Source organism: Podarcis cretensis, assembly GCF_951804945.1.
Source record: "Podarcis cretensis genome assembly, chromosome: 8".
In the NCBI taxonomy this organism is placed as follows: Eukaryota; Metazoa; Chordata; class Lepidosauria; order Squamata; family Lacertidae; genus Podarcis; species Podarcis cretensis.
The window spans coordinates 88,586,032-88,607,697 of NC_137177.1; the positions used below are offsets into that span (position 1 = coordinate 88,586,032).

The 21,666-nt window shown below is 45.0% G+C and overlaps 1 protein-coding gene across 1 annotated transcript in view; it reads left to right on the plus strand.

The window, feature by feature from the left end:
• ANTXR1 (ANTXR cell adhesion molecule 1) overlaps window positions 1-21,666 on the plus strand; it is a 135,360-nt gene that overhangs the window by 36,917 nt on the left and 76,777 nt on the right. Inside the window, exons 9-10 of the mRNA XM_079987513.1 lie at window positions 8,260-8,320; window positions 12,775-12,873. Of these exons, the coding sequence (XP_079843639.1) occupies window positions 8,260-8,320; window positions 12,775-12,873 (160 nt within the window). The remainder of the gene's footprint in view (window positions 1-8,259; window positions 8,321-12,774; window positions 12,874-21,666) is intronic.

The window sequence follows — 21,666 nt, forward strand, 5'->3', positions numbered from 1 at the left end:
AGAGCTGCTTTCAATGCAGAAAGTGGAAGGAGGGAGACATCCATATGGAGTGTGGTGCAGTGAAATGGTTAGGGTGTTGGACTGGGATCTGGGACAAGAAGCTCACTGGGTGTGACCCTGGGCCAGTCACTGCCTCTCGGCCTGACCCACCTCCTGGGGTTGTTGTGGGGCTAAAATGGGGAGGAGAAGTACCGTATTTTTCACTCCATAAGATGCACCTGACAATAAGACACACCTAGTTTTTAGAGGAGGAAAACAAGAAAAAAAATATTCTGAATGAAACAGTGGGTGTATGATTTCAGTGGTTCATGCTGTGGCCACAGACATGATATGTGATTTGATGGTGAGTTTGGGGTAGCCCAATGCAAAAATCCTGAGAATCCATGTGGATCCGTGCTTTGTAACCACATTTTTGCGCCATTATGGCCCCACGCAACAGTGGATGTGTGATTTTTTGTGTGTGTAGGCTTTAGCCATGGACATGCTATGTGATCTGATGGTGAATTTGGGGTGACCCAATGCAAAAATCCTGAGAATCCATAGGCTTTTACCTCCCCCCTTACCAGGCAGCCTCCTTTATTACTAGCGTCCCTTATCTCCCTCCTGATCACTTGCCGATCAGCTGCTCAGCAGCTTCATTTCAACACCCCCTTCCATATTTCTAAAAAAAAAAAAAAGCACAATCTGCTTTTCGCCCCTGGGCAATTTGGCTCCAGGGACCACGCATTCACTCCATAAGATGCACAGACATCTCCCCTTACTATTTAGGAGGAAAAAAGTGTGTCTTATGGAGTGAAAAATACAGTATGTACGCCACCTAATAAATAAATAGAATAAAGTGTGAAACCAATCCCTCTGGCACCCTTGGGTGCATGCTAGATTATATTTATTTATTTTATTGTTATACTGCATTTCTATTCCACCGTTTTCTCCAGTGAGCTCAAGGTGGGGTTCATTGTTGTCCCCCACCCCATCTCATTTAATCCCCACAACAATCCTGCAAGGTCGCTTAGGCTGAGAGCTACGTTGACTGGCCCAAGGGAACCCAGTGAGCTTCATGGCTGAGTGGGGATTTGAACCCTTGTCCCCCACATCCTAGTCCAACACTCTGACCGCTGCACCACACTGGCTGATCACTATACCTCACACTGAGGGCCAAGCTGGCACCGAGGGCAACCCCAAGAGAGCCAGCGTGGGGCAGTGGTTAGAATCCTGAGCTAGGGTCTGGAAGACCAGGGTTCAAATCCCCACTCGGCCGTGAAGCTCACTGGGTGACCTTGGGCCAGTCAGTCACCTCGCTGGTTGGTTTGGGCCTAACCCACCTCAAAGGGTTGTTGCGGGGATTAAAGGAGGAGGAAGAGTAGAACCATGCACGCCACCTTTAAGCTTTCTGCAGAAAAAGGCAGGATATGAATGCAATTAATAAACAAACACCCAGCAGATCCTTGCAGTCTGCAAGAGATTTGCAAGTTGCAAAGATCTCGGAAGCCTGCTCCATAGTAACTCAGAGGAGCAGGGCCTTTAGTGTGGCTGCCCCTATTCTGTCCCTGTCCAGATTCGACAGGCGCCCACCACCCACACTTTCCAGAAACAGTTGAAGACATTTTTGCTTCCATAAGCATTCTCAGCTGGATAAATGGGTCTTTCCCATGTCTGCCCACTTGTCTGGGTTTTAGTCCTGTTTTAAATGTATTTGTTGTTTTCTGTGTTTCTGTTTTAAATTATCTGATATGTAAATCACCTTGATGTGGTGGTTTTAGAAGACAACTAATAAATTAACTGTCATCACCATCACCATGGAAACCTAAGACCACTAGGGACAGACCATCATTTTTAATTCCAAATGAGCTGAGCCATAGACCAGCTGTGCCCAACCGTGGATTTTGTAGGGGTTTTTCTTCCTCTTCCGTATAGACCACTGTGGCCCCCTTTGTTTCTCATGTCAGCTTGAAGAATAGCTTTTAAGGATGTTTTAAGCTTTGCTTCCCGTACCGTATGCCTCTTATTCCTTTGGCCTCCCTGTTGCCTCTCACCAAATAAGTTTTGTGGGTTTTGGCTGTTGATACAGAACAGAACAGAAAACATCCACGGTGGTTTGGAAGGTGATGGATCAATAACTGTAATAATGAATAAATGCAACTCAGCCTTTGTTCTTGGAGACTGAATGGCAAGGAGGAGTTTGGAGGAGGGTTGCTTTGTTGTGAACTGGTACCCTGCTCTTGCTTCTCTCATGGTTGATCTGCACATTCTTACAAAATAATTTCATGCACAGAAAACCCCATAAGTGCCCTGTCTACCCCTCACAAAAGGAATCAGGCCTGCCAAAGGCTGCCCTCTTGAAACACCCCCCACTCCCCACGGCAGAGGGGAAAGCAGGGAGACAGGTTTTATGAGGCCTTTGTCTTGCTTCGCTCTGAGGCAATTTTCTTTGCGGCTTTCAAGAGGGAATTTTTGCAGATCAGGGCATGAGTTCAGGAAAAGGCCTCAATCGTGGGCTTGTCAGACCGCTTGGAAATTCTTGATTCGTTCTGAAAAGACTTTACACAGTGAAGCACCAAAAGGGTTGTTTGCATTCTTTAATTATTTCATAAAGTTTATACACCGCCGGATTGTAAGAAAAAGAAAAACGTCAAAGTGGTTTATGAAACAATAAAACAGTAAAATCAAGAAAAAATGGGAATCCTAACGTTGAAACATCCATACCTGTATTTTAAAATGTCCCGTCCCCCCATTTTTTTTTATTGTAATTTTACTGGTGTTAGCCGCCCTGAGCCCGGCTCTGGCCGGGGAGGGCGGGGTATAAATAAATTTTATTATTATTAGTCAAAATCCTAAAACAGATTAAAATCACCTGAACTTTCTGAGCGTCTGTCTAAACAATAATGGTTTTAGAATATTTTTAGCAGGCTTTTAGATTATTTTTAGAGTACAGAGAAGGCGCCTGCTGGATCTCAATAGGCAGGGAGTTCCAAAGTGTTGGTGCTGCCACACTAAGCACTGATTTCCAATCCCTGGGAGAGGAGTCTCCATGAGCAGCTCAGGTTTCGTTTCCTCAGAGTTATAATAATAATAAACAATAATAAATTTTTATTTATACCCCACCCTTCCCGGTTCAGAAAACCGGGCTCAGGGCGGTTAACAACAAATTTAAAACACTTAATTGATGCAAGAAAAAACAGCATAAAATACAATATAAAACATGAATAACAATAAATTTGCAAAAATCAATTCAGAGGGGGAAATCCATCCAATAAACATTAGATGATCACTAGGGCTAGCTGGCTAAATTGAAGGTGTTGAAGGTGACTGGAGATTGTGTTGTCTTTTTCTTTTCTTTTTTTGAGATATATGGGTTTACTTACACACATATACAGGCTGAGCTGAAGATGGAAGGGCTTCCCACGTCCACACCCCAACTTATTTTGGATTTCCAGTTGCCACCCCACCCCACAAAGCCATCGCTTTGGAGAAACCAGGGTCCACACTGGGGGACCTTGGGGGCCAGTGGCTGACTGTCAGCCTCACCTACCTCGCAGGGTTGTTGTGGGGATTAAATGCGAAGGGAGAGAACCTTGAGCTCCTTGGATAGAAAGTTGGGGTAGAAATGCATTAAATAAATAAATAGTGAGCCATGGTAGGACTCCATGCCATGGAGAGTCACTGCTGGCATGGTGTGAGGCCCACCAGACCTGTTATGTACTGAAGTTATCACCCAGGGCCAGCAGGGGGATACTGTAGATAGTTATGCAAATAAGGGATCGAAAGTGATGTTCAGTGATTGGATAGTTTTAGAAAGTTGTTACAGTTAAGTTGTACTGGAGCTCTATATAAGCAGGCTGACTGAACCCTTCAGTTCAGTTCTGTCCTGGCCTGTGAATAAACAAGAGCTGTTTGGAGAATCGCTGTGTCGTCTGATATGTTCACCCACAACAAGACCGAATGCAGGATACCAACCTCAGACAGTCAAAAGAGCGAAAGAGTTTCATCAAGCCTCCAACATGGCCGGTGGGTTGCATTTTGGCTGGTGGGCCGCTGGTTGTTTAGACCCTGCAGCACTTATTTCCACAGCTCTGTTTACAGTTCTCCTGCAGCAAAACAATGTTTGGAAATAAGTTTTTTTTTTCCCCTACCCCCTTCCCACCCTTGAGGTTTTCAGCTTGGATAAAGCTTAGTGATGCTCAGGCTATGTAAATAAAATTAAATGCTCGCTGCGTGTAATCGTCAACAGATTTCACGGGGCCGTGACTCACCCCAAGGATATACAGTCAGTACACAGAGACAAAGTGAAGATCGTGAAGGAAGGATGAGCCAAGCTGCCATTTTCTAAACTTCCGTATCCGTTCTAAACAAAAGCTCTGCATCCATTTTCATCTTATTTGACTGTCTAGTTCAGCTTCAGAGACTTGGGGGAAATGGCACAATATCATTAAAACAGCAAAACATTAAATCAGATCAGCTTATCAGAATCATGCTTCGCAAGACGAAAACGTCTTGCAAGTTTGTTTCCTTTGTCTTGCAAGTTTGTTTCCTTTTTCTTAAAACTGTGCATTCAGGGGGTGCAGTTGTGACGACTTCAAGGAGCAACTCATAGCACGCAGTGTGGTAGCCTTTTTTGAGGTTTTTGAAGACTTTGGTGATTTTTGAAGCTTTTCCAAAATCTGTGCTTCGCAAGACGAAAAAATCGCAAGACAAAAAAACTCGCAGAACGAATTAATTTCGTCTTGCAAGGTACCACTGTACATGGTTCTCCCTAGGGCTTTTTTTCAGCCAGAATTCAGTTCTGGCCCCTCTCAGGTTGCCATTCTAAGGGAATAAGGGATGGAGGTGTTTATGGGGAGTTCCAGAACCCCTTTTTCTAGAAAAATAGCATTGGTTTGCCCCCACCTTGCCCTCACAACAGGCCGGCAAGGTAGGCAAGGCAGTGTCTGGGCCCCAGCAGATTTGAACCCTGGTTTCACCCAGGTCCTAGTAGTCCAACCCTCTAACCACTAGGATGGCCCCCAATATTCGCTTTGTGTCTGTGCTTAAAAAAAAAATTCAAATCCTTTTGCTCTGTGCTCCCTCTGCCTCAGTCTGTGATTTGGGTTCTGAGCAAAATGAAGCTCACATTCACTCTTATGAGGAGTTTTTAAATGGCTATATCCCCCCCACACCCATTTTGGCAGAAGTGAATGAAATTGGCAGGCACAGGAACCTCCTCAGAGTGGATTAAGCCTGACAAATAGCAGGTCTGGGGGCTTTTGTGGGAGAGGGTTTCCATTCCCCTCCTAATCCCTATTATGACAATATTCCCATTACAGACCAAGCAAAGCTCCAAAATCCCCACCAGTTTCATTTTTAGATGGGTGGAAGCAGGGCTTTCTCTCTTATTCTTTATCATCTTAAAATAACCAAGAGAGGAGTGAATGGTGTATATCATTTTTTCATTTATTTAAAATATTGGCATTCCTGCCCGCTGCCTTTGTTTCCCAATGCTTGAGTGCCTTGGAAGTGGATACTCAATCCCAGGAGCTTTCATGTCAAGCCTGGTTATGCCATCTTAAGTGATGCCTAACTGCCGAGCGAACAAACAACTTTAGTCAATTCTGAAAATGTAGAATTTCGATGTTTAAAAAGCTGGTTTTTCTTATTAGTAGAGCTTAAATTTCGGGTTATAAAATGGGAGATTTGGGCAATTTGCCTCCAAACTGAAAGCATGCTCTGAATTTTGAAATCTAAAATTCAAAGTCCTGATTAAGGCCTATAAAACCGTATGCAGCTTAGGTCCAGGCTATCTGAAAGATTGTATTCCCTCATCCGGACCTGCCTGGGTTTTCAGATCTTCAGGGGCGACCCTTCTTTTGGTCCTGCCACCCTCCCTCTCAGGCACACTTGGTAGGGACAGGGCCTTCTCGGTGGCTGCTCCCAGACTCTGGAACTCCCTCCCTGGAGAAGCCTGCTGGCTCTCCTTCTGCCAGCAGGAAAAGCATTGGGAAACTGACTTTTTGAGGAAAGAGCTGGCACTGCAGTCCTTTTATTGTTATCTGTGTTTTTAATGGATCGTGTCAATATTATTTTAATTTCTATCAGTGTTTAATTACATTTTAATGATTGCCCTTTCTATGTTTTTAGCTTTTTCTGTTTTATCTGTGTGAGCCACCTTGAGTCCCAGACTGGGGGAAAGTCAGCATATAAATAAATAATGATAATTTTGAAATCTAAAATTCAACATTTGAATCTAGAAGCTTTTATGCTTACATACAAAAGTATGAATTTTGGATATTGTGTTACAGATTAGTGGTCTCTTTTTTTCCCCCTTTCAGTTTTGCACTCTTTTATCGCTAGTCTGATTTCTAGAAATGCTTCCTTATTCTCTCTCTCCCTCCCTCTTTCTCTCTCTCATCTCTGGCAGTTCCTGCTTACCTCTAGACACTTCCTCTACTCTCCTCTTCCAAGCTTCACCTTTCTTCCTGAGGTGTCAGTTGCTTAGAAGAATCTGCTTCTCTTCGGTTCCTGAATCCCTGGTATTTGTATGAGCCCCATAAACTCTTTTCAACAATCTATGCAGACTTTTAAAGAGCCCATGGTTCCACCTGCATCTCTTTTGCGGCCAGGTGTGAAAGCAGCGCGCTAGAAATGGACAATTTCCCCATGCTGAAATATCTCTGATTTTTTAACACAGAATTCATTTGCGCTTCTTCCCCACCCTGCCAAAAATCAAGGGGGCCTAGATAACTTCCCCAGCCAAAATAGGGACCCCACTCTGGTCCTCATCATCCCACACCTGCCACCTTTCCCCAGACATACTTACGCATCCGTCAATTTGGGCTTCTCCAATTTCTCATGTTTCCGGTCTTACATTAAGTTTACCGCATATCAGTAAAAGTTTGCAATTTTTAAAAAATCCTCATGAAAAATTGTTAGCATTTTGATGCAGATTGCTTCCAATATGCACATTTTTGCATATGGTTTTCCTTATTATAAGGGACGCGGGTGGCGCTGTGCTCTAAACCACAGAGCCCAGGGCTTGCTGATTGAAAGGTCAGCGGTTTGAATCCCCGCAACAGGGTGAGCTCCCATTGCTCAGTCCCAGCTCCTGCCCACCTAGCTTTTCGAATGCACGTCAAAGTGCAAGTAGATAAATAGGTACCGCTCTGGCAGGAAGGTAAATGGCATTTCCGTGCACTGCTCTGGTTTGCCAGAAGCAGCTTAGTCATGCTGGCCACATGACCCAGAAGCTGTCTGCGGACAAACGCCAGCTCCCTCGGCCTATAGAGCAAGATGAGCGCCGCAACCCCAGAGTCGTCCGCGACTGGACCTAACAGTCAGGGGTACATTTACCTTTCCTTATTATACTGCAGTGGTACCTCGGGTTACATACGCTTCAGGTTACATACGCTTCAGGTTACAGATTCCACTAACCCAGAAATAGTACCTTGGGTTAAGAACTTTGCTTCAGGATGAGAACAGAAATCGTGCTCCGGTGGCACGGGTGACAGCTGGAGGCCCCATTAGCTAAAGTGGTGCTTCAGGTCAAGAACAGTTTCAGGTTAAGAACGGACCTCCGGAACGAATTAAGTTCTTAACCTGAGGTACCACTGTACATATGTGTGAGTTATAGCCACATAGGCAAAATTTCCCCTAATATACACATTCGAGGGTTTGAGAGTTGCAGGGTAGGTGTCGGAGAAGTTTTAAAAAAGCAAGCTGCGTTTTAGTTTGGTATTGTTAAACTATGATACTTGCTCCAACAGGAGGCAGTGATGGGCGCCAGCCTGAATGGCTTGGACAAGTTCACAGAAGAGAGGGCTATCAATGGCTAGGCTCTGCCTCCACATCTGGAGACAGCAAGGGTTCTGAACAGCAGTTGCTAGAAACCACACAAGGGGAGAGGGCTTTTGTGCTTGAATCCTCCTTGTGGGCTTCACATAGGCTTCATTTTGGCCACTGTGCGAACAGGAGGCTGGACCGATGGGCCACTGGTCGGATCTATCAGGCTCTTCTTGAAATGTTGACCATTTATATGTAATAAAACATTTCTAGGAGTGCTGTTTCCTTAGCCCCAGTATCATTTTATTGTGCTCCCAGAGCAGAGTTCCTATACCAGGTGCTCTCCAGATGTTCTGGAATACATGGGATTTGTAGTCCAAGCATCTGAAGGGCACCAGGTTGGGGAAAGCTATACAAGGGCAACACACCCCAAATTACCTGTATCTGAAGGTTACTGAGGCATGTTGCTACAATTTTATTTATTTCTTTTTTTTCTCCTATGCCTGCTAGATTTTGAAGAAATCATGCATTGAAATCTTGGCTGCGGAACCTTCTAGTATATGTGCAGGAGGTGAGTTTAAAGCTGATTCTTCCAGCATTCGTTGCTACATATAACTGTGTTTCTTCCTCGTCGTTCCCTGAGGGAAGGCAGATGCCGGAGTCGGCCATCTTTTGGCTCTCCTTGGGAAATTTTCCAGACAGAGCTTGGCTGGGAATGCTAGAAAATTCCATTTGTTTTATGTCTGCTTCTATGGAGTGATCTTGATGGGATTTGTATTCGGAATGTATTTCAATCTTTTCGTTTAGGCCAGAAGGGCTGTGAAATCTCAGTTATTGTCTGTAAGGTTTAAGAATAGCTGTTTGTCAGCTGTCTTTCTCATGCAAGAGTCTTAGCCCATGTTTGGCAAGATAAAGGGCTTTGCAGAGATCTCCTGGACATGAGGAAAGGATGGTTTAGACGCGCAACTTGGCAAAGCCTAGGAGGTGAAGCGTTTCATCAGGGATGCAATCTTGCCACAGAAGACTGATTTGTAGCAGGAGATTTTCTGTGTGAATATTGACAGGGGAAATCGCCTTGTTGTGACTTTTCCCTTTTGAGAACATAGGCACGTGAAGAGCCCCAAGGAAGTCACTCCTTTAAAATCCTTGTCAGTTTGGGTGTTTATTTGTGTAATTACCTTATATGTGATCACCTTTGTGAGATCTTCCTGAAAGGTGCTATGCAGTACAATTGCAATTTGCGCAAAGGTTACGTTCTGGTGATGACGCAAAAATAAATATAGCCAAACAAACCTCATTGGAACTGGCCCTGCACAATTACAGTGGTGCCCCGCAAGACGAATGCCTCGCAAGACGAAAAACCCGCTAGACGAAAGGGTTTTCCATTTTGGAGGCGCTTCGCAAGACGAATTTCCCTATGGGCTTGCTTCACAAGATGAAAATGTCTTGCGAGTTTTTCCGACTTTTTCCCCCTCCCCCCCCCTTTTTCTAAGCCGCTAAAAGCCACTAAAAGCCGCTAATAGCGCTAATCCGCTAAGCTGCTAATGGGCTTGCTTCGCAAGACGAAAAAACCGCTAGACGAAGAGACTCGCGGAACGGATTCTTTTCGTCTTGCGAGGCACCACTGTATTCTTGCCTTCTGGAGCTGGCGTGCTGAATGGGCCTGGCCTTGCGTACCAGGCTCTGAGATCCTTCTGAACTGTCACTGGTATGCTCTTGTGAGAACTTGTGGCTTGTCTGAGAGCATCGCAGAGCTTGGGAGAGCTTCAAAGCTGAGAAAACGCAACACAAAAGGAGCTCTGCTGCTCTCCACATATATATATTTAATTCTTTATTGAAGGATAAAAAGTACCTTTTAACCTTATGTACTTTTAAACTTTTTGTGCAGTTTCAACCAGCCTGGCTTTCATCTGCACTAAATACTTCAAATAAATAAGCAAATCATGCTTCTGCCCAAGGGGTTGCTCCCCAGCAAGGGAGTTCCTCCTCCACAGCCGGGGTGTGCCACTGCAGAGAAGGCCCTGCTCCAGTGAGCTACACCCAGAGCCAGAGCCACTGTTAGTGTCAATCAGCTGATCAGGAACTTCCTCCTTCAGCCAAGGGCGCTGGAGGCAGTGGCTTGGATTCAAGGTGCTTCCGCCAGTGCTTTGAGGTGATTGGCTGGCACTGATCACCTGATGCACGCACCATGACTAAAGGGGTCCTGCCTTGAGGCCTTGCAGCTTTCCTCCTCCCCTGCCCCAAGCAGCACCCACCGCCCTTCTGAGAGAATTGTACAGACAAAAGAACTGACAGTAGCAACAAAGTCCTTCTATGGGCCCTACCTTTAACTATGGAAGTCTGGCAGACTCGCTAAGAAGGAATATGACTACCGTTGGGTTGGAGCTCCCCCGAGATTTGTTCTTTAACACCAAAGACTATCAAAAAGATCGGCAGAGGGGACATGAAAGAGAGTTAAGAGCCTCAGACTTAAGATCTCCGGGTTGATGGACTTTTGGAGAACAGTTGGCAGGGGCCGAGACCGGGGAGGGGAGATGGTGAAAGAAAAATTGGGAATTTAAAGTGTATATATTGTGTTATTAAAAATTTTTTAAAAAATATTTTTTTTAATGTTTTTTTTTAATGAGAGATGGGGAAATCGTGGAATGCCGCTACAGTGCAGGAGCCCCCCTCGAGGCGTGCGCTGGGAGAGGCAGTGAGTGGGCGGCATCCACGCTAAGAGCCAGCGAAACAGTTGATTCAGCAGAAACCAGGGTCACTTTTCCTGCAGAGGAGTTTGAAGCGATAACAGTTTGCTCTCCCCATCGTCTGTTTGTTCTGGTTTATATGCAATCTTGCACATACTAATGGCCACAACTGCAAAGTGGAATCTGGTTAGAAAACTTTCCTTGCATGTGTCTTAGGCTTTTTCCTTTTAATATAACTTACCTTTAAAGAAAGGGACGTGGGTGGCACTGTGGGTTAAACCACAGGGCCTAGGACTTGCTGATCAGAAGGTTAGCAGTTCGAATTCCCACGACGGGGTGAGCTCCTGTTGCTCGGCTCCTGCCAACCTAGCAGTTCGAAAGCACATCAAAGTGCAAGTAGATAAATAGGTACCACTACAGAGGGAAGGTAAACGGCGTTTCCGTGCGCTGCTCTGGTTCGCCAGAAGCGGCTTAGTCATGCTGGCCACATGACCCGGAAGCTGTATGCCGGCTCCCTCGGCCAATAAAGCGAGATGAGCGCCGCAACCCCAGAGTCGGTCACGACTGGACCTAATGGTCAGGGGTCCCTTCACCTTTACCTTTACCTTTAAAAAAAGACCAGAGATTTTTCTACTAGGCAGAAAATTTAAAATTTAAAAAAAACATAAGACCATTGTTCATGTATGCAATTACAGCAGCTAGAATACTGTGGCGAGAAACTGGAAAAGCAAAACAACACCAATGATAACAGAGTGGCAGACATTTATGATAGAGTACTTGCAACTAGCAGAACTGACAGGAAGAGTTAGAGGAGCTTTAAATCAGAAAGGAGAATGGAGAATATTTAAGGAATATTTAAGAATATACAGTACAAATAGTACTATACTAGCAGAACTTGAATGATACCTGTAAGTAAAAAACTGTAATCATTTTTTTGGGGGGGATTATATGAGAATAATATGATATAACATAAAGCTGTGCGAGAAAACAATGACAGCATAAATAGTATAATGAGAACGATTGGAAGTTTTATATCCATAATTTTTATTTCATTGTTATTTGAGAAGATGCAGTTTCTCTTTGTACACAGTTTTTTCTTTTCTTTTTTCATCTTGACTTTTTTCTTCTATGTTTCTGCTGTAAACCATCTTTTATGTTTATGCCTGTATTTTAAACCAATAAAGATTATTTAATAATAATAATAATAATAATAATAATAATAATAATATAAAATATAAGACAGGGAAGGGGAACCCGCACCTTACAGGTGTGGTTGGACCCCAGCTCCCATCCACTGGCCTGGGCAGTGGTATGGGGCGATGGCAATTATAGCTTAGCAACACCTGATACCAGTGGCACAGTGGGTCATTGCGTCTGGCTGTTAACCAGAAGGTTGGTGGCTTGAGCCCACTCAGGGACAGCTGTGGGCAGGATTGCTGCATTGCAGGGGGTTGGACTAGATGACCCTTTGGGGTCCCTTCCAACTCTGCAATTCTATGATTCTTTGACAGTTTGGCACCTGGTCCTAGAAGGCTGTATAGTGTTCGTGTTGTAGTTGCTTCTGGTCCTGTCCTGTGTGGGATTTGCCCAACAGTCTGTCCTTTGCAGAATCCTTTTACAGGGTCAGTTTCTTTTGGAAGGAGGAGGCCTGGAGATGTACGGTGGTTGCTTTTTCTTTCTCACCTTAGTAATAAATTAGATGTTCAGCCTGGGGGAGCATGGAGGCACCCAGAGAGCTAGAAGGGTTTCAGAATGATATTGGCAAGCCCCTAAGCATCTGGTTGGCCACTGTGGGAATAGGACGTTGGCCTGATCCCGCAGGCTCCTCTTATGTGAGGCAAAAGATGAGGGAAATTATCAAGATGTAACTCCTGTTTATTTTTTTGGGAGAGGGGGGATTCTAAGTATTTTTTAGTTTTACAGTCATACCTCTTATTACGTTTGGTTCAGGTTACGTCTTTTCAGGTTGCGTCCCGCGGTGACCCAGAAGTAACGAAACAGGTTACTTCTGGGTTTCGCCGCTTGCGCATGCACAGACACTCAGAATGACATCACACCCATGCGCAGAAGCGGCGAATCGCAACCCGCGCATGCGCCGACGCGGGTTGTGTTCTGCTCATGTTGAGAACGGGGCTCCGGAATGGATCCCGTTTGCAACCAGAGGTACCACTGTATGAGGTTGATTTGAATCTTCTTTGACTTGAGTTGTGATGGAAAGTATATTTTGTATTGCTGCATTTTATATTAAAAGGGGGAAAAAGGTGTTTCCAAAAAGAGAGAAAATGTGGTGACTTTATTCGATGTGGGGAGGAGAACCAGTAATTCCCTGTCTTTCCAGAGTCATTCCAAGTGGTCGTGACGGGGAACGGCTTCCGCCACGCTCGCAATGTCGACCGCGTCCTCTGCAGCTTCAGGATCAACGAGACGGTCACGCTCAGTGAGTAGTTTGCTCTCTTCTGTCTGAATGCTTAGTTGGCTAATGTTGCTAGGTTTGGCTCGCTGTCCACTTGCGTGATGTTTGCCCCTTCGCTTTGGGAAACCCTTGCAGAAAGCAGGAGAGCTCCTGTGTTGAGAGCCAGTGTGGTGTAGTGGTTAAGAGCGGTGGACACGTAATCTGGTGAACCGGGTTTGCGTCTCCGCTCCTCCACATGCAGCTGCTGGGTGACCTTGGGCCAGTCACACTTCTCTGAAGTTTCTCAGCCCCACTCACCTCACAGAGTGTTTGTTGTGGGGGAGGAAGGGAAAGGAGAATGTTAGCAGCTTTGAGACTCCTTCGGGTAGTGATAAAGTGGGATATCAAATCCAAACTCCTCTTCTTCTTCTCCTGGTCAAGGAGCACAGCAGATGTTGTCCGTCTCCAGGAGAGGCAGGGATGGTGTTAGGTTGCAGCAGTATCTCCTAAAGTGAGCGGTGACACCCCTGGAGTGCTGTGGGATTCCCTAGGAGGCAAGGGGGCAGCAGTTTGAGGTGTAAATGAGTCTCAGGTATCTGCCCCCCTGAGGCAGAGAGGTAGATGCTACCCTGCTTTCCATCTCCTCACATGACAAGGTGCACAATAAAGATCCAAGGCTCATCAAGTTATTTTGGCATCCGAGGCAGGAAACCCCACAAGCACCTCTCCTTTTCCATGGCAACAATAAATTAAATAGCTAACAGTCAGAAGCGCCTCCACAGCACTCAAAATCGGCCTCCTGAGTTGGCCTGCCTCACTTGCTGCCTTCTAGGGAAAAGGCTCTGAGCTGTCGTTAGGCTGGGGTTTTATGCTGGATTCATTCGTGTCATGTTTTATCATGTGAGTTGCTTTGAGTTTGCTTGAGTGGGAAGGCAAGGAGGACATAAGTTACTGAAACAGACAATAATTAGCGGCATTTTGTGTTAAAGTAAGCTCTCGTGGTAACCAGCGACTGATCTTATGCATTTCGAAGGAACTTCAGATTCACCATATTTTGTAGAAGCTTTTTCTGACAAGCAAACAAGAAACTTCTGGTTTTGGGGTCAGACTCAGAACAGCCAGGTCAGGAGATCACATGCCTTGAATATATAATATAATATTATGAAGATACAGCAAAAGGAATCTAGGTCTAAATCAGTGGTTCCTGAATTGGACAGTATTGTCCCCTGGGAGGCGGTAGGATTTCCTGGGGGGGGGGGGGTTCTAAGAAGCAAGTGGGGGCAGGAGGGGAAACTGGAGGTGTAAATGACTATTAGAGACTTTGAAAAGCTGGTACCACTGGATCAAGTCCACCAGTTCTGTTGAATTAATTAAACTTAATAGTATTCAGTGCATTTTGAATAGATATGCAATTAATTGTTAGTGTTTTGAATTTTGGGAGGTTATTATCTTCTTTAGTGGGTCATGCAGACTGCTATTCTGAATAATGCTTTTTATAGAGTAGGGGACAGTGGGGATGAATTTATGGAACCGGGGGTAGGGCAAAAAAAAGTTTGGGAACCATTGAGCTAAATCTAGAGCCACATATTTTTACAGTAGGGAAAGGCAGCATAACCTTCTTAGATTTTTTCCAGAAAAATGTCCGCGTCTCCTTTGTGAAGATGTTGGACAGAGTCCTTTCCCTGGTGTAAATTAGTACAGTTTGACACAGAGCTGCCTTCAAGTCTTAAACTTGGAACTCCCTCTCCATTCCTGCATTCTTGAGGCGGTGATGTGACTCTTGGCTGCTGCCGGCTTTAAAAGCTGAGCTGAATCAATTAGGACCTGATGGGAGCCGTATGTAGGTCACATCATGCTGCTCTTGATGCTTGTTTTGGTGCAGCTTCTCGTGGTGCCAGAGGCAGATAAGGCAAAGCCAGCAAGCCATTCCTGCTTCAGTTAGACCAGTGGGAGAGCAATGGGGAGGTTTTCTAAAAGCCACAGCGTTCATCCATGAATCCAGAGCAAAGGAAGTCATTGTACCACTCAATTTTGCCTTGGTCAGACCCCACCTGGAGTCCTCTGCCCAGTTCAAGAAGGAAATTGACCATCTGGAAGATGCTCAGAGGAGGGGTGACCAAGATGAAACAGGGTCTTTCTGAGGAAAGGTTGAGGGAGTTGGGTGCAGAAGAGAAGATTGGAGGTCACATGATAGCGTTCTTCAGACACCTGAAGGGCTGTCCCATGGAAGATGGAGCAAGCTTGTTTTCTGCCGCTCCAGAAGGGACGACCCCAACCAGTGGAGTCAAAAGACAAGAAAGCAGATTCCGACTCAACATGAGGAAGAACTTTCTGGTGGTATGAGCTGTTCAGCAGCAGACTATGTCGGAAGGTGGTGGACTCCCCTTCACGGAATTGAGTGGCCGCCTGTCAGGGATTCTTGAGCTGTGATTCCTTCACTGCAGGCGTTGGACTGGATGACGCTTGGTGTCCCTTCTGACTCCCAACTATGTAATTCTGTGAAGTTCTTGGTAAGGGAGAGAGCCCGCTTTGTAACATTTACAATTCCAGGTGTGTGAGAAAGAGAGAGAAAGAGAGAGAAAGGGGTGGGGGGTGGCTGGAAAAAAATAGATCCACCTTCTTTCTTCCACGTGGAATTTTATCCCAAGTTGAAGATGAAGCATCTGCTGTCAATTTAAAAAGCTTAAGCACGACAGAACGGTCCATTAGAGAGAATGATATATATTTTTTTGCCCCAGCCTTTTTCACTGTCTACACAAACAGCTGACCCTGTGACATAACTGCCTATATTATTCATTCGTCTCCAACTCCTTGTCCCTCCACCCACTCACAACCCAAGGCTGTCGTAAGTTGCTTTGGCTCTCCAAGTGCTTCGATGCAGAGCAGGGAAATAATAGCACGATTCCGGCCTGGTTTTCATTACAGCATGAGCAAAACACTTCTTTCCCATTCGCTGGGCTCCTGAGCAGGCGATTTTTCTGGCTTGGAGAATCCAGCACTGTCTCTCCGACTGCATTCTGACTTCCCCACAAAATAAACTTAAGGGTTTTGTTTTTTTTAAAAAAAGGGGGCTCTTTTGTTGGAGGAAATATTCCATGCTGCCACCATAGTGAGAGTTGGAAAAACGTCTGCGCCAGAATAAGCAAACATTTCTGGATAGTGTGAATATTTCCGAGGGTTGCATGACTGAAGATCCACTGGCAAAGAAGCAGATGATATGTAAAGATTCAAAGTTCACAATCCCTAAATTGACTACAGTGTGACACATAAAACCAGCCACACTTAGGGTTCTCTCCAATAATAAATAAAAATAACCCAAGGGTGCAAGTAATTTGATTTGTTTTCAAGTGGTTCACATGGACAATTGTTATTTATTATTGATTTATATGCCACTTATGTGCCTAATTGGCTTTTAAGTTTGTTTTAACTATAAAAACGACATAAAATTAAAACACACAATGACAAAACCGTTAGGTCAGTTCCCTAACCAAGGATTCTTGAGTGAAATTAGTAGTCATGGAATAGAGAGGTTCTTTTACAGATCAGTAACTGGTTCAGAAGCAGGAAGCAGAGAGTGGAAGTTAATGGATGGTTCCTGTGTAGAAAGTGGAGTGCAGTTGTTTGGAAGTGCAGGTGGGCACAGTGGTGTTGAACTCAAGTCCAGCTCGCAGGCTTCCCATGAGCATTCATGGAGTCTGTCCGTGGCTACTAGGCATGATCTGCCTCCATCGCAGGAAGCAGCAATGGTCCCAGATACTGGTTGTTGAAAGCCCACAGGAGGAGAGAGTGCTTTTGTTCTCAAATCCTCCTTTCAAGTTTCCCACAGGCATCTGTTTGGTGTTAGTGGCAAGGACAAAATATAGGTAGAAAAGGAGAATTCCCTCAATGTCAAGATCCAGATTTGGGGCAATTACTCTTCGGTGAGGCTCATCGCTGTCTAATTACTTTTTCAAATTTGGTATCCCAGTTTCAAATGCATCATGATTTTGTTTTGCAAAGCCATTTCCTCCTGGGAGGAGAGGGTGTTGCGGGCTAAACCCTCCACCCACACACGCGGGGGCGGGATCTTGCCCCCCCCCCGCGTGGACAGGGAATCCCCGGGCGTGCCTTCCACCCTGTCCGCCAATCGGCGGGCCGGGGAGGCAGGGCCTAGCCCATTTAAGGCCAGGCACGCCCGGGGACCTCCCTCTTTTCCCTTTCCCAGCCGGACTCCCACGGCTTGTGGACAACCCTTCCCGGTCTCCATGCCGGGTAGACGATAGGAGCCAATGCCTAAGGCCAATACCTTTCAATTCTGTAATCAATAAAGTTGTGGCCTTTTTATGCCCGTTAACCTTAAATAATGTGTCCAGTGTCTTCATTTCTCATGGGGGGAGGGTATTTGCCACGCAAGAAGTCTTTCCAGGGAGCAGTCAGATGGAATGGTGGACACTAGTTTTTGTTTGTGCTGCAGAGGGGAGGAGGGGAACAGCCGAAGGATGTATTTGTGACGAAGCAGCAACTGATGATCAAGCAAAAAGCGAGCCCTCCCCACTTGCCAGCTAAACTTGCATTCCCTTGGGAATGTCAGACTACAAAGGATGAGCAGATTTATTGTGGGGAAGGCAAAGAGAACCTTACGAAACCTTCTCGGGAAGTGGAAGCACAAGACGTTTAATCATGGAGTGGATAAAAGAGGCTGGCTAAGGGACCCCAACCTGGTCCCCTCCAGATATTTTGGACTACAACTTCCACCAGCCCCAGGCTGTGTGGCCGTAGGATACTGGGGCTGATGGGATGCAGTGGTGCAAAACAACTGGACTTTTAGGCTGGGGAAAGCTGAACTAAGCTAAGAGAAGGATAAACTAGAGACCTTGGGGTGATATTCAGCTACATCTTACAGAGACAGAGTGGTGTAGTGCATACCCTCTGACATTTCCCCGATGAAAATAGGGACATCCCATTCCATAATGGTAATTTTACTATTTGTACCCCACCCATCTTACTGGGTTTCCCCAGTCACTCTGGGCAGCTTCTAACATATATAACAAAACAAAACATTAAACAATAAAAAACAAAATCGCTATACAGGGATGCCTTCTGTTGGCACCGGGGAGGGGGGGATAACTCCATACCCTCCAACATTTCTCCAATGAAAATAAGGGACATCCTAAGGAAAAATGGGACATTCCGGGATCAAAACAGAAACCAGGATAGTTTCTCTAAATCAGGGATGTCCCTTGAAAATAGGGACACTTAGATGGTCTGGTAGTGGTTAGAGTGTCAGCAAGGCCCTGCAAGACCAGAGTTCGAATCCCCACTTGAACATTTGGGCAAGTCATTGCTTCTCTCAGCCTAAACTACTTCAAAGGGTGGTTGTGGGGACTGAATGTGAAGGAGGTAATGGTTGTGCATTTAATCCCCACAACAATCCTGTGAGGTAGGCTAGGCTGAGAGGTACTGACTGGGCCCCAGGGTCACCTCATGAGCTTCATGGCTGAGTGAGGATTTGAATCCTAGCCTCCCATGTTCTAGTCCAACCCTGCAGTCACTACATCACTGTTGCTGAGTGACTCTTAAAAATGAACTGAGTGAAAAGTTTCTCTAGGTGAACAGGAAGAGATCTCTTACAGTAGTCCCTTTTATGCCAGAAGTTTCTAACATAACTGGGCTGGGCTGGTGGACTAGTTATAAAAAACAAAACAAACCCCCAATATTGTGGACTAGTAACTTGCAAGGTTGTGTTAAGTATTGTTGACATTGAGAAAAGTAATGGGGAAATATTCTGAGCAAAGAAAACCAAAATGAATGTTGCGAGACGTTATGACTCTCTGAGGTGACTGGGAACAAACTGGGAGTGCTGAGCCAACCTTGTTGTGCCTGGGAGCAGAAATGCCAAGCTCATCCAGACTCCAGCCCAGCTGGTCTCCTTGCAGTCAGTCGCCAGCATTGTTTACTACAAGATGCTTTGGGTTCCTTCATAAGCATGTTGAGTAACTCAAAGAAAAGACCTTGTCGGCCTAACTCAAGAGGAAATGAAAAGCAGGCTTTGAGGCTAAAGTGGGATTAAGGCTGTTCTTTGGAATTGTCTAAAATAATCAAATAAGATTGTCAAGGCCAAAAGGTTAAAAAGATGCTATGATCCTTTCAGCTCAGCTGAAGATGGTTCTACAACCTAGCTTAGATTTTTCTGCAGCAGCTGGATTTTGCTTTAAAATGGTCAAAACTGACCAATGCCGACTCAGCGAAACTGGCCGTGTCGGTTTTGAACCCTGGTCTCTCAGGTCTTAGTCCGACACTCTAACCACTGTGCAACGCTGGCTCTCTCTGAGGGACCCTTTTAAAATGGAAGCCCTGTTTAAAGAAGAGGCGAGTAAGAGGTGAAATTATAGATGTTTCTAAAATTATGCATAGCATGAAGAAAGTGAATTCCTCATAACACTGGAATTCATGATCATCCAATGAAGCTGAATTTTGAAAGATTCCTGGCAGATAAAATGAAGTCCTTCATGCAGGGCATAGTTAAAGTATGGAACTCCCTTCAGGAGACTGTGATGGCCACCAACACTGATGGCTTAAAAAGAAGATCAGACCAATTAATGGAGGAGAGGGCTATCGATGGCTACTAGTTGCTGGAACCCGCAGGTTCTGCCTTCAGGCTTCCTATGGACATCTGGTTACATACCCTCCAACATTTTCCAATGAAAATAGGGACATCCTAGACCATAATAATAATTTTGCTCTTTATACCCTGCACATCTGACTGGGTTGCCCCAGCCACTCTGGGCAGCTTCCAACATATATAAAAACATAATAAAACATTAATTCCCTACCAGGACAGACTTTGCTCGTGTGCTCAAGACATCGATTCTATAAAAACATATTTTGCTGCACTGTGTGAAATACGAGCAAGCCAGGGCTGAACTGATATTACCCTTGCTGGTACCTTTCCTGGGAAAATCAGAGGCTCACTATGTCAGGTTCCTATTGGAAGACCGGACAAATGCTAGAACATTAGTGAAGTTTTTATCGGTGGTTGCAAGAACTAGTGATCCCTATCTTTAAATGCTTGTTTAACCTGGAGGTACACTGTCTGAATTGTGCATTGCTTTGTAACGATTTGTTGGGTCTCTGGACTGTAATAAAGATTGATTGATTGATTGATTGATTGATTGATTGAATAAAACATAAACATTTTTTAAAATATCACTATACAGGGATGCCTTCAGTTGGCACCGGGGGTGGGGCAGATAACTCCATACCCTCCCACATTTCTCCAATGAAAATAGGGACATCCTAAGGAAAAGCGAGACATTCCAGGATCAAATCAGAAACTTGGATTGCTTCTGTAAATCTGGGACTGTCCCTGGGAAATAGGGACACATGGAAGGTCTGTGGTTAGCTACTGTGAGAACAGGATGTTGGACTAGATGGGGCATTGGCCTGATCCAAAATGTTTTGCTTATGTTCTAACGTTTCAGTTCTTCAGGATGAGGCAGCCCAACCCTCATCTGGAGTGGAGGACAGGACACATGTCATGCAAACTTAAGGGCTTGGCAGTTTATTTCTGAGCCAAACTTAATGTGCTTTTATGATCTTTCTCTCCCCCCCCCATATGATTTTTATTGAGGTTTTCCTATCATACAATAAGATTACAGCTACGTAAGATACAAATGAAGAGAAAGGGGAAATCGAGAAAAAGAGAAAGGGGGGGGGGACAAAGGAAGCAGAAACAGAGAAACATTAGCAAAAATTACAACAGAGGGCCTTCCGAATTTCCATCTGCTGGTGGAATTACTTATTTATTTGTAAATTATATATAAATATAATTTATTATTTATATGATTATTTAAAACCATTGGTCAATGCGAACAACTATCTGCTCCGCTTTCTGTTAAGCGGTATTTCCTCTAAATTACAATGTCTCGTAGTAATTCATTTCCTTTTTTGGTCTTATTTATCTTTTGAGACTTGATTTATTGCCCATTTCTCTATGAATTGAAATCATTGGGAAACAGACTTATTTCAGTACCGTTGCTATCCATGGTGAGATTAACCTTCCATAGAAATAGGACTTTAAAAAAAAAATTATTGAAAGATTTTCATGGATAACAAAGGTACCTATACCGTCCCTGTTTTCAGTTCATAGAGTCCTATCTCCAGGTCAGGTACATTCAGTGTGAGATTCTTCTGCCATAGGCATTGGGGGGAGAGGTTGGAAAGCCCAGAGCATGGCTGCTTGCATTCAGTTGGTTGCAGTGAGTTTTGTTTGTGGGTGGAGGGGAAGGGGGATGTTGGGTCAAATCAGCCATATCAATTTGTATGCTGTCAGTGTGGAAGGGTTAGGTTGTTGTCTTGTTGGGCTGCGTATGTAATGAAAGGGAACCACACCGGGGTGAAGGCATCCTCTTTTGTTTGTCCCCGTGCAGTGGTCCATGCTCACTCTAGATAGGTCCCTTCAGTGTCTCCCCAGTGCTGCTGTTCTTAATTGTACAGTCATACCTCAGGTTACAGCCAATTCAGGTTGTGTTTTTTCGGGTTACGGACCGCCGAAACCCGGAAGTACCAGAACGGGTTACTTCCAGGTTTTGGCGGTCACACATGCGCAGAAGCTCTAAATCGCGCTTTGCGCATGCGCAGAATCGCAACTCGCGCGTGCGCAGATGTGGGTTGCGAGCGTGCATCCCACATGGATCATATTCGCAACCCGAGCGTCCACTGTATAGGATTTTTGAAAATCGAATTTATATGGAAACATCAGCTGTAGTTTTATTATGTATATATTTGTCTTGTATGTGAGCCTAAGCAGAGATGTCTACCCCTGTTTTCTATATTTTATTGAGGATTTTGCTTGCTGTG